Raw genomic sequence first — 13,827 nt, forward strand, 5'->3', positions numbered from 1 at the left:
CTACCCACTAGATGCAAGTAGCAACACCCCCCACCTCCCCACCCACAGGCTGTTGTGACAACTAGAAATGTCTCTGAACATTGCCGAATATGCCTTGGGTGGGCAGGAGGGAAGCTGGGATGGGGTGGAGGGCGTATGCAAAATTGCCCTTGGTTAAGAGCTGCTGCTCTAGACTTAGTCTATATTGACAAAATCCTCTGTTTCTAAAGCAAAACTGAATCTTTTAAATTTATTGTTAGGTTGAGAATTGTTTTACGACCTGTAAGACTTGTCATTCTGATAAGAGTTTTTCATCTGGCTTATCAAAAAAGACATCTTGAAATGCTAACCAGAAGGATGGTAAGTGGGCGAAATATGCTTACTTTTCAGAAAAAATGTTTGTATTTTGGGGACTACTGTCTAGGGTTTTAGATATCTATATATTGTTCTTTTTTTTAATGTTGGTTTATGTATTACAAGTGAATGACTGTTATAAACTCTTAGGTTTCAGGAAACAAACGGCGGTACAAGAAGGATGGATTTGACTTAGACCTCACTTATGTTACTGGTTTGTGAAGTTTATCTGTTGATTGCCTATATTAACACCACATTTTTCGTGTGTGTGAGTAATTATATGTTTAGTTTTTGCCCTAAGCCGTGTTCTTGCAAAGCATTCTTTGTCCATAAAGACTTCTGCCACTATGGTAGTGACATACTTGGAGTGTAACCCTGACAATGGAAAAATCTCAATTTTCATCTCAAATCAGGGCTACTTGGTTATAGTATGAAAGTTGCATGGGTTTTCAGCTGAAGTCATTTGGTTTAGAACTTATTAAGTTTTAGGAGTTATCCTTGGTCTTGAGGTTTTCAGAGAAACCTCTTCTCTTGCTGGAACCCTAGGATGAGGTCATTGCTTTTGGGTCTCAGGTTTCTGAGTCAGGGGAACACTGGAAAACATCCCAGGAGTTCCTAACGTTGTTGGAGCCCAGATCTCTCATTTTCCTTTGGTGTTTAAGAAACCAATTCCGACCACAGAGGGTGCTCCAGACTAAAGTTATTGCTTAATTCTTCAACCATTTGAACAGACAAATCTGTTGCTTAAGTCTTGAACCATTTGAGTCTTGGGAACATTAAGTGTAATGATCAAAATAGTGAATACTTTCATATGTTATGCTGATTATGCTGAGGGTTAGTTAGCTTTTTCTTTGGTCATTCTCAATCCTGAAAATTCTTTTCTATGGAGAAGGAGTCTGATTACATGTAAATTGAGTTCTCATGTGTTGCTTCACATCTATAAGATTTGTAATAGTGACTGTTTTGACTTCCAGAGCGTATTATTGCCATGTCATTCCCATCTTCTGGAAAGCAGTCTTTCTACAGGAATCCCATTAAGGTAAAGGTTTTTATCTAACAGAAGCTCACATTTCTCAGCAAACACAGACTCTGGAGTCATAAGATAACCTTGGCCCAGAGACAGCAGTACTCTCCTGAAAATGTACTCTTTCAGATAAAAAAAAAATTATCATGGGTTGTTATCTGTTAGCTTTTGCTGTGTTATGAATTGCCCCAAAACTTCAGTGACTTCCAATAGCAAACAGCTCGTGATAATGTGGTTGGTAAATGTGAGTTGGGCTTAACTGGCTGGCTCTGCCAATCAGGAATTGGCTTCACTAATCTTGGCGGAGCTAACTTACGCATCTGTGGGCAGCACCTGGGCATCTGAGGACTGGCTAGTCTAAGATGGCATGCCCGGAAGCTCCATGTGATTCTCATTCTCCAACAGGTTAGCTCAGGCTTGTTCGCATAAAGCAGTGGCAAGGACCTCGTTATTATCCAGCCAAAGAATGCTGAACCTCCAAAGGCCCAGGCACCAAACTAGTGTAATGTGGCTTCTACCTTATTCTATCAGACGAGCCAACTACAAACCCAGTTCAGATTCAGACAGACAACAGATACCATCTCTGTTGTATCTGTGGGGAATTGTGGCCATTTTTCATGGTCTGTCATAGAGGGAAAGATGGAGAATTCTTTAAAAATATCTGTTCTTAGGTTGAGATCCTAAATTACAGTGGATACATACTGCTTCAGGTTCTATAGGTTAAATAAGTTCAAACATCAAATGATGTTTACTATGAAATTCTAGTTAAAAGTAATTGTTTAAGAAGTTTTCATATGTGTGTGGATGTGTATGCGCGCATGCTCAGTTGCTTCAGTCGTGTCCAACTCTTTGCAACCCCATGGAGTATAGCCCATTGGGCTCCTCTGTCCTTGGGATTCTCCAGACAAGAATACTAGAGTGGGTTGCCATGCCTTCCTCCAGGGGATCTTCTTGACCCAGGGACTGAACCTGTGTCTCCTGTGCTGCAGGCAGATTCTTTACCCTCTGAGCCACCTGGGAAGCCCTGTGCATGTGTATACATTACTGTATATCCATTTGTTATATCTCAGTAAAATGTAATTATGTATGTAAATGTGTGTATGTCTATATATCAGTGTACCTATATACATGTGGGTATGTTATTATACTTTGAGGCAAACAAATACTGTAAATTGCACTTGCCTTAAATGTGTATCTTGATTAAAATTATATATAGGTATATATGCATGTAACCAACACCCCTATCAAAATGTGGAACACTTGTTGCTCTTTTTCAGTCAATACCCTGACATACTGGAGGTAATTACTGTTCTCACTTCTGTCACAACAGATTAGTTCTACTTTTTTTTTAAATTTCACATAAATGAAATCATATACTGTAGCTTTTTATGCTTACAATAAATTCTGTGAGATTTGTCCAGTATTATTGTGGGTACAGTAATATAATAGTTGTACATATAATTATATAAAGTACAGTTCTTTCTAAATAGCATAACATTAATATTTATTGCTTCTGGAATATTGATTGGAAGCCCAAGCATTCAGTTTACTTACAGAAATTATACAATTATACATTGCTTCACAAAAGCAGCCAACACATCACATTCTAAAAATTCAGAAAATTAAAAATTCTAAATACCAAGAGGTGCATCTGAAGAAGCAGCTATAAATTTGGCAGCCATTTGTACACATCTCATGACTTTAAATCTCTGAATATGATATTCAGTCATTTAGGTTGAGTCCATCATTAAAGTAATTTATTAATTTTTCCTGTATACCTGTGTTTCATACATCAATATTTGCATACTCTGGAATATGTTAGAAAGAAATGTATAATATTTACAAATGTGCAGAAAAGCAAGCAAAAACTAAACTGCCCAGTTCGTCTGAGACAATCTTGTGTCAGCTTCATAAGCATATTCCTTCTGCAAAACAGTAAGCTAATGTTTGAACACTATTTCTAAGGTAAAGCACATTTTCTTACAAATAATGAAGTCTTTTTCTCACCACAAAAGTGTGCAAAAAGAATTTTAGTTTGAATAGATCTCTCAGAATGTGTTTAACTTCATAATTTCAACAGGCTTAAGGTTTCCAAGCATTAACAAGGATCAGATTTTAAATTACTTAGAGGAGAATCTGTCTTGAAAAATGTGACTCCTTTGTTACCAACTAGAAAAAGTATCCAATTCATATCTTATCAGTTCAACTCAGTTGCTCAGTCATGTCTGACTCTTTGTGACCCCGTGGACGGCGGCACACTAGACCTCCCTGTCCATCACCAACTCCCGGAGCTTGCTCAAACTCATGTCCATTGAGTCGGTGATGCCATCCAACCATCTAGTTCTCTGTCATCCCCTTCTCCTCCTGCCTTCAATCTTTGCTAGCATCAGCGTCTTTTCCAACGAGTCAACTCTTTGCATCAGGTGGCGAAAGTATTGGAGTTTAAGCTTCAGCGTGGTATCTTATAGAAACAGAAAATACAGCATTTCCCCCTCAGAATAATGTGTGTAAATTATATATAATATATATTATATATACTGTATATAATAAATTAGATAATATACAGTTGTATATTTAATTATATACTGATATATTAAAATATTTATCTTAAAATAGTATCTATTTAAATAAAATATACATTATAGTATATATTCAGTTCAGTTTGGGTGCTCAGTCGTGTCCAACTCTTTGCAACCTCATGGACTGCAGCACGCCAGGCCTCCCTGTCCATCACCAACTCCCAGAGTTTACTCAAACTCATGTCCATTGAGTCAGTGAAGACATCCAAGCATCTCATCCTCTCTCATCCCCTTCTCCTCCCGCCTTCAGTCTTTCTCAAAATCAGGGTGTTTTCCAATGAGTGAGTTTTTTGCATCAGGTGGCCAAAGTATTGGAGTTTCAGCTTCAGCATCAGTCCTTCCAATGAACACTCAGGACTGATCTCCTTTAGGATGGACTGGTTGGATCTCCTAAATATATGTTAACATGATATATAAAATTAATATATTAAATATATATCATGTTATATAGTATATAATTATATATCATATATAAATGCATATCAGTTTTATGTAACATTAATATTCCATCTATAAATATTTACTACATATATAGTATACATTTCAACTCTTATAGAAACAGAAAAATATAACAGTTCCCCCTTTATTATAATATATGTATATTTACATATGATTTATTATGTATACTATATAATATAAAATTATAAAACATAATAGTTTTTATATTACATGACATAATTATGTTATTTATATACTATACAAATATACATATATTCTGAATATATTATATGTAATACTATCAGTATATACAAATTTATAATTTATATATTATATAATCACAAAATTATTAATAAAATAATTATACATATTATTTCTTTGCAATGTTCTGTTATATATTATATATATCATATTTATTTTATATAATATGCATGATCGTACATATATATATAACATATAATATGTTACACGTAAATATGGGCTTCCCTGGTGGTTCAAATGGTAAAGAATCTGCCTGCAATGCAGGAGACCTGGGTTTGATCCCCAGTTCAGGAAGATTCCCTGGAGAGAAGGGCATGACAATCCATTCCAGTATTCTTGCCTGGAGAATTCCATGGACAGAGGAGTCTGGCAGGCTGTAGTCCATGAGGTCCCAAAGAGTTGGACATGACTGAACAGCTAACACTTACACTTTTCCACACATAATATACATATATTATTCTAAGGGAGAAAATGTTTTATTTTTGTGTTTCTATAAGAGATGAACATATATGTAATTTATATTTATAGATAAAAACTGTATATAACTACCATGAAGCACTTTAACTCAAATGGTAACTGTGACTATATGGTAACTATGACCAAAATATAAAAACTGCCAGAGCTGTCAGAAGAAGACTGGAAGCTTTTTTGGATACGTATTATCTGAACACAATACTCTCCAAAAGAATTAAGGACTGTAATTATTACTTTCCAGTTAAACACTTTAATTCTAAACTTAAAAAAATCTAAAAATGAGTCGCTGATTTAACCAGATCCTTTCCCACCTTCCAAAAAGTATTTAGTAAACAGGACCCAGTAAAGCTGATATTCATAGTTTTCTACATGAATAACTCTTTCAGAATTTATCCCATGAAGTACTTTATGACCTCCTTTTCTTGTAAAACTAAAACTCCATTTGTTTACATAAAAATTTCAAAGACTGTAAAACTAGAACTCAGTGTGAACTACTGCAAGACTCTAAAGAGTCTTGTTCCTTCGGTTCATCAGTGACTTCTGTGACTTTACAATCATTTCCTGTGGATGATTCTGAGAGAACCTCTCCAGTTCTGCTGGTTTTGGATCCTCCTAGTTCTTCTATTTCATGACAGTTGGAATCCTACTTGCAGGGCCTCTATTTTCACTATCTGCAGAATCTAAGTCTTTCTCATCCTGAGACAGAGGAGATTCTTCTATTGATTATTTTCCACAGAAGTCTCTTCATTTATAGTTAGTTCAGTTCAGTTGCTCAGTCGTGTCCAACTCTTCGAGACCCCATGAATCGCAGCACGCCAGGCCTCCCTGTTCATCACCAACTCCTGGAGTTTACTCAAACTCATGTGCATCAAGTCGGTGATGCCATCCAGCCATCTCATCCTCTGTTGTCCCCTTCTCCTGCCCCCAATCCCTCCCAGCATCAGGGTCTTTTCTAATGAGTCAACTCTTTGCATGAGGTGGCCAAAGGATTGGAGTTTCAGCTTCAACATCAGTCCTTCCAATGAACACTCAGGACTGATCTCCTTCAGAATGGACTGGTTGGATCTCCTTGCAGTCCAAGGAACTCTCAAGAGTCTCCTGCAACACCACAGTTCAAAAGCATCAAGTCTTTGGCACTCAACTTTCTTCACAGTCCAACTCTCACATCCATACATGACCACTGGAAAAACCATAGCCTTCACTAGACGGACCTTTGTTGGCAAAGTAATGTCTCTGCTTTTGAATATGCTATCTAGGTTGGTCATAACTTTCCTTCCAAGGAGTAAGTGTCTTTCAATTTCATGGCTGCCATCACCATCTGCAGTGATTTTGGAGCCCCAAAAAATAAAGTCTGACACTGTTTCCACTGTTTCTCCATCTGTTTCCCATGGAGTGATGGGACCGGATGCCATAATCTTAGTTTTCTGACTGTTGAGCTTTAAGCCAACTTTTTCACTCCCCTCTTTCACTTTCATCAAGAGGCTTTTTAGTTCCTCTTCACTTTCTGCCATAAGGGTTGTGTCATCTTCATATCTGAGGTTATTGATATTTTTCCTGGCAATCTTGATTCCAGCTTGTGCTTCTTCCAGCCCAGTGTTTCTCATGATGTACTCTGCATAGAAGTTAAATAAGTAGGGTGACAATATACAGCCTTGACATACTCCTTTTCCTATTTGTAACCAGTGTCTTATTCCATATCCAGTTCTAACTGTTGCTTCCTGACCTGCATATAGGTTTCTCAAGAGGCAGGTCAGGTGGTCTGGTATGCCCATCTCTTTCAGAATTTTCCACAGTTTATTGTGATCCACACAGCCAAAGGCTTTGGCATAGTCAATAAAGCAGAAATAGATGTTTTTCTGGAACTCTCTTGCTTTTTTGATGATCCAGCGGATGTTGGCAATTTGATTTCTGGTTCCTCTGCCTTTTCTAAAACTAGCTTGAACATTTGAAAGTTCACTGTTCACGTATTGCTGAAGTCTGGCTTGGAGAATTTTGAGTATTACTAGCGTGTGAGATGAGTGCAATTATGTGGTAGTTTGAGCATTCTTTGGCATTGCCTTTCTTTGGCATTGGAATGAAAACTGACCTTTTCCAGTCCTCTTGGGTTTCTCTTACCTTGGACGTGGGTCATCTCTTCATGGCTGCTCCAGCAAAGCGCAGCTGCTGCTCCTTACCTTGGATGAGGGGTATCTCCTCACGGCCGCCCCTCCTGACCTTGAACGTGGAGTAGCTCCTCTCGGCCCTCCTGCGCCCGTGCAGCCGCCGCTCCTTGGACGTGGGGTTGCTCCTCTCGGGTGCCGCCCCTGACCTCAGGTGTGGGGTAGCTCCTCTTGGCCGCTGCCCCTGATGTCGGACATGAGGTAGCTCCTCTCGGCTGCGGCTGCGCGGTTACACCCCTGACCTTGGGCGAGGGGTAGCTCCTCTTGGCCACGCTTCTGCACGGTCCATCACAGCCGGTGAGCTTCTGCGGGGTCTGACGCTCATTTATAGTTAAGGGATCATCAGATTCTTTTTCTTGATATTTTTTTTTTTCTGTTGTTAAAGACTCTCTTCCTCTTCATCCTCTTTGTCTTTATTCTTAGATGAAGCTGGTTCTTCTGTTTCTTCTGCCATAACATGTCCCTAGAAGTTGCTTGGCCATCTCTGACATCGTTTTCTTTGTCATACTTGAGTATTTTTTTAACCTCATGCCCCTCAGCTTCCAGACCATCTTCATTTGGAAGTTTATTTTCTATACGGCTTACTGAGGAATCCTTTGATCCAGATGTCAATCACTGTGGTTTTTGTCTTCATCATGCTATAAGTTGGTCAAAACGTTTGCTGACTGTGCTCTCAGGCAAACCCTTACTACTTCCTCCCTCCCTCTGTTCCACTCCTATTCTTTCTCTTCTCTCTCTCTCTCTCTAATAAGTTTCAGGAGTACAACATTATAATTCAACATCTGTATACACTACAAAGTGATCACTGCCACAAGTCTAGTTGCTATCTATCGCCGTAACAGTTGACCCTCGTTACTTATTTCAGGCACACCCCAAACCCCTTCCCCTCTGGTAACCAGGTAATCTGTTCTCTGTATCTGTGCTTGGTTTCGTTCTCTTTTGTTTGTTCACTTTATTTTTTTAGATTTCACATATGAATGTAATCATACGCCGTTTGTCTTTCTCTGCCTGACAATTTCACTTAGCATAATGCTTGCAGGGCCCATCCATGTTGCAGCAAATGATGGACTTCATTTATGATTGAATAGGAGTGTGTGTGTGTGTGTGTGTGTACACATGTGCTTGTGTGTATCACATCTTTATTCATCCATCGATGGACATTTTTGTTGTTTCCATATCTTGGTTATTGTTAATAATGCTGCAGTGAATGGGGCATGTATCTTTTGGAATTAGTGTTTTTTGTGTTCTTTGGGTATATACCCATAAATAGAATAGCTGGGATCATACGGTAGTTCTAGTCTTAATTTTGGGGGGAATCTCTATGCTTTTTTCCATAGAAGTTACTTCAGTTTACAGTCCTACCAATAGTGTTGAAGGATTCCCTTTTCTCTACATCCTCTCTTAACATTTTTTTATTTCTTATTTTTGATAATAGCTATTCTAACAGGTGTTAGGTTATATCTTGATGTGCATTTTCCTATGGATTAGTGATGTTGAACATTTTTTCATGTGCTTGATGGTCATCTGTATATCTTCTTTGGAAAACTGTTCAGATCCTCTACCCATTTTTTATTGCTTTATTTTTTTTTTCCTTTTATTTTTTTTTTCGCTTAACTGACTTTATTTTTTTTTTTTTTTACAGTGTTGTATTGGTTTTGCCATACCTTGACATGAATCTGCCACGGATGTACATGTGTTCCTCATCCTGAACCCCCTCCCACCTCCCTCCCCATCCCATCCCTCTGGGTCATCCCAGTGCACCAGCCCCGAGCATCCTGTATCATGCATCGAACCTGGACTGGTGATTCATTTCACATATGATAATATACATGTTTCAATTCCATTCTCCCAAATCATCCCACCCTCGCCCTCTCCCACAGAGTCCAAAAGACTGTTCTACACACCTGTGCCTCTTTTGCTGTCGCGCATACAGGGTTATTGTTACCATCTTTCTAAATTCCATATATATGCGTTAGTATACTGCATTGGTGTTTTTCTTTCTGGCTTACTTCACCCTGTATAATCAGCTCCAGTTTCATCCACCTCATTAGAACTGATTCAAATGTATTCTTTTTAATGGCTGAGTAATACTCCATTCTGTATATGCACCACAGTTTTCTTATCCATTCATCTGCTGATGGACATCTAGGTTGCTTCCATGTCCTGGCTATTACAAACAGTGCTGCGATGAACATTGGGGTACACGTGTCTCTTTCCCTTCTGGTTTCCTCGGTGTGTATGCCCAGCAGTGGGATTGCTGGGTCATAAGGCAGTTCTATTTCCAGTTTTTTAAGGAATCTCCATGCTGTTCTCCATAGTGGCTGTACTACTTTGCATTCCCACCAACAGTGTAAGAGGGTTCCTTTTTCTCCACACCCTCTCCAGCATGTATTGCTTATAGATTTTGTTTATTTTTAAATTGTATAGTTCTTAAATTTTGTATATTAACCCTTTACTGGGTATGTGAATTGCAGATGTCTTCACCCATTCAGTTAGGTCGCCTTTTTGTTTTGATAATAGTCTCCATCACTGCACAGGGGTTTTTTCGTTTGACGTAGCCCCATTTGTTTATATTGGCTCGTTTCCCTTGCCTTTGGGGTCAGATCCACAAAAACATTGCTAAGACCAATGTCAGTGAAGTTACCAGCCATGTGTTCTTCTAGGAATTTTATGTTTTCGCATCTTACATTCAAGTCTTTAATCCTTTTTGAGTTACTTTTTGTGTGTAATGTGAGATAATGGCTGCATGTGGCTGTCTAGTTTTCTCAGCACTGTATGTTAAAGAGACCATCCTCTCTGTATATTCTTTGCTCCTTTATCAAAAGTTAATCATCCATATGGGGCTTCCCAGGTGGTGCTAGTGGTAAAGAACCACCTGCCAATGCACGAGACTTAAGAGATGATGCCGGTTTGATCCCTGGTTCAGGAAGACCCCCTAGAGAAGATCCTCTACCCATTTTTAATTGGTTTTCTTTGTTTTTAAGTTGCATAGTTATCCATATATGTGTGGATTTATTTCTGGGCCCTCATCTGTTCCACTGATCTATTGTCTGTTTTTGTGCCAGTACCACACTGTTCTGATGACTACAACTTTGTATTAATAGTCTAAAATCGGGAAGCATGATAAAATCAGCGAGCAATAAAGCTCTCTAGCTTTGTTCTTCTTCCTGACAATTGGCTTTTTAGGATCTTTTGTGGTTCCGTACAAAGTTTAGGCGTACCTGGTGGCTCGGAGGTTAAAGCATCTGCCTGCAATGCAGGTTTGATCCCTGGGTCGGGAAGATCCTCTGGAGAAGGAAATGGCACCCCACTCTAGTACTCTTGCCTGGAGAATCCCATGGACGGAGGAGCCTGGTGGGCTACAGTCCACGGGGTTGCGAAGAGTCAGACACTACTGAGTGACTTCACTTACTTACAAAGTTTAGAACAAATTACAATTCCTTAAAGCTCATTAACCATCTAATGTCCTTATCTGGTAGCTTTAAACAATGTGTATTTATAGTAAAGGCTAATGTGAGTATAAAAGTACAACTTTGTGGGCTATTTGAAAACTCACAAAGGGTTTAGGTATAACTTGGAATGCATTTTATTCATTGAATCTTCCCTGAAAGGTGCTAAGTGAGGGACAAGTGAATAAAAGGTAATAATCACTCTAGGTTAGTGGTAGGGAAGGGTTTATGTTGGTGCACCATGGGCATATATAAGATGTGTGTCCATCTTTTTTAGGAAGTTGTGCGGTTCCTGGATACCAAGCACCCAAACCACTATCAAGTTTACAATCTCTGCAGTATGTACATGACTCCATGTTTTGCTCCTATGATAGAAAATAGGTCACTGCGTGCAAGATGATTTAGTTTTTACATTTCATTTAATCATAAGTATTTGGTGGTAGGAAGTGAATTTAAAAAATCTCCATCTTATGCTGGCCCTATTTGGTAGGAAAAGAAAGCTCAACAGCACAACGTACCCTGTGAGGGAGGCAGGAGACTGGAGGCAGGGACATTTTAGAAAGAGTCAGCTCTTGTGGTTTAGGAAAGTTTTTCTGTTTTTCCTGCCAGCTTGTGTTTGGAAGACAATTCAACAAATGCATGCTCTAACCCACTAGGGATGAGATATGAGGAGACCAGGGCCCTGCATGGAAAAAATAAATCCAAATTCTTGTAGAAAACATTATATCCCAGTTTCGCCTCTTCCTATATAGTAAATGGATATTTTTCAGGAGGCAAATGTTTATTCTGGTGGCCACATTTGCTTCTGCTCTGTGTAACCCTATGATAAAGTAATGAGTAGCCTGCTAGAAAATTACAAGTAAGAAGGACCTATATAGAACATGGGACTCTGCTCAACATTATACAGCAGCCTGGATAGAGGGGAGTTTGGGGGAGAATGGATACATGTGTATGTATGGCTGAGTCCCTTCCCTATTCACCTGAAACTATCAGAGGATTGTTAATTGGCTATACCACAATACAAAATAAAAAGGTGCTTTTAAAAAGAAAATTAAAAGTAAAGCAAACCAAATAATTTGGGCTTATGTTACTCAAGATGGAGAAAGCACTACTATACTTATGTTTCTGAGACCCTTTTGGAGCAGCAGGAGCCAGTCAGAAAGTTCTTTTTAAAAGTAGATAAGGAGTCTCTAAAAAGTATAACTTATTCACACCTTGCTCATTGCTATGGTAATTACAGTTAGTGATATGACTATGCATCATTTATTTCAGGTGAAAGAGCTTATGATCCTAAGTACTTCCATCATAGGGTCCATCGATACTTGATTGATGATCACAACGTCCCCTCTCTGAGGTATGTTTGACGCCAAATTGACTAACAGAAGAGGGTCAAATACATGGGGCTTGGTTTTCTTTGGAAGTATTTTAATTGAACCCAAAATATTTCGTTTGAAATCAGTGAGATGCTGGCGTTCTCCATGGAAGTGAAAGAGTGGATGGCTCAAGACAAGGACAATATCATAGTGGTTCACTGTAAGGGAGGCAAAGGTAAAAACGTTCTTCTTTTTATTTCTCTTTTTCTAAAGAAATTTGAAAACTTTAATAAGGGACATCAACAAGATATGTCCTGCTATGAACCAGTAATAATCACTGTTGACATTTTAAAAAACTAGCTTCAAGACTGAAGGAAGAATGTATAATTATGGCTGATTTGGGTTGTTGCACTACAGAAACCAGTACAACCCTGTAAAGCAATTTTCCTCCAATTAAAAAATACAGTAGATTAAAAAATAAAAAGGCTGCAGGAAGAGAAGGAAAGAGGAAGGAGAGGAAAGAAGGGAAGAGAGAGGAACGAAGTCAACTTACACAAATTCATCCAAAGACTTAAAAAAAGAGTAAGTGCAACTTAATTTTAGTTTATGAAGCCAAAGTTTGAAAACTAAAAGCTGTTCTTTCCCATGACATGGATAGAAAAATTCTTAAGAAAATATTAAGAAACCAGCAATTTATTAAAAAATACTACAGCACAACAAAATTGTGTCTATTCCAGGAATTCAAGGTTAGTTTACTATCAATCCATGTAATCAACCAGATTAATAAAGCTAAAAAATCATATTATTTTAAAGATACAGAAAAAGTTTCTGATAAAATTCAACATTCATTCATTATAAAAACTCTTAGCAGATTAAAGGAATGTCTTAATGTGATAAAAACCACATACCCGCTAAAGTAATTGGTGAGCTATTGAAAGCTTTTCCTTTGAGAGTAGGAGAACAAGGGTGCCTATGATCATCACTACTAATTCAACGCCACATCAAAGGTTCTGGCCAGTGCTAAGGAAAGAAAGGATTGAAAAGGAAAAAATATAGTTCCTTATTTTCATACAATATAATCTTGTGCAATAAAATGTGAACGAATTTACAGATAAGTTAACAGAATTAATGAAAGATTTTAGTGAAGCTTCATCACACAAGTTTTTGTATGTGTTCATTATTATTTAGTTCAGAATATTTTCTAATTTCCATTGTGTTTATTTCTTAGCCTCATGGGTTATATAGAAATATACTATATTTTCAAACATGAGGATTTTGTAATTGTCTTCTAGTTACTGATTTCTGGTTGTATGTCATTGTGGTCAGAGAACATATGTATTCTTTTTCTTTGAAATTTGTTTCAGTTCAGTTCAGTTGCTCAGTCGTGTCTTACCCCATGAACCATAGCACGCCAGGCCTCCCTGTCCATCACCAACTCCCAGAGTCCACCCAAACCCATGTCCATTGAGTCGGTGATGCCTGTGTCAGTCATCCGGTGTTGTCCCCTTCTCCTCTGCCCTCAATCTTTCCCAGCATCAGGGTCTTTTCCAATGAGTCAACTCTTCGCATCAGGTGGCCAAAGTATTGGAGTTTCAGCTTCAACATCAGTCCTTCCAATGAACACTCAGGACTGATCTCCTTTAGGATGGACTAGTTGGATCTCCTTGCAGTCCAAGGAGTTCAAAAGTCCAACCTCAGTTCAAAAGCATCAATTCTTTGGTGTTCAGCTTTCTTTATAGTCCAACTCTCACATCCATACATGACCACTGGAAAAACCATAGCCTTGACTAGACAGAC

The 13,827-nt window shown here is 38.4% G+C and overlaps 1 protein-coding gene across 1 annotated transcript in view; it reads left to right on the forward strand.

Moving 5' to 3' along the window:
• LOC516736 (phosphatidylinositol 3,4,5-trisphosphate 3-phosphatase TPTE2) overlaps positions 1-13,827 on the forward strand; it is a 60,956-nt gene that overhangs the window by 26,348 nt on the left and 20,781 nt on the right. Inside the window, exons 14-19 of the mRNA XM_025000052.2 lie at positions 240-339; positions 484-547; positions 1,308-1,372; positions 10,995-11,055; positions 11,990-12,071; positions 12,177-12,265. Of these exons, the coding sequence (XP_024855820.1) occupies positions 240-339; positions 484-547; positions 1,308-1,372; positions 10,995-11,055; positions 11,990-12,071; positions 12,177-12,265 (461 nt within the window). The remainder of the gene's footprint in view (positions 1-239; positions 340-483; positions 548-1,307; positions 1,373-10,994; positions 11,056-11,989; positions 12,072-12,176; positions 12,266-13,827) is intronic.

The sequence above is a fragment of the Bos taurus genome, chromosome 12, assembly GCF_002263795.3.
Source record: "Bos taurus isolate L1 Dominette 01449 registration number 42190680 breed Hereford chromosome 12, ARS-UCD2.0, whole genome shotgun sequence".
Classification (NCBI taxonomy): Eukaryota; Metazoa; Chordata; class Mammalia; order Artiodactyla; family Bovidae; genus Bos; species Bos taurus.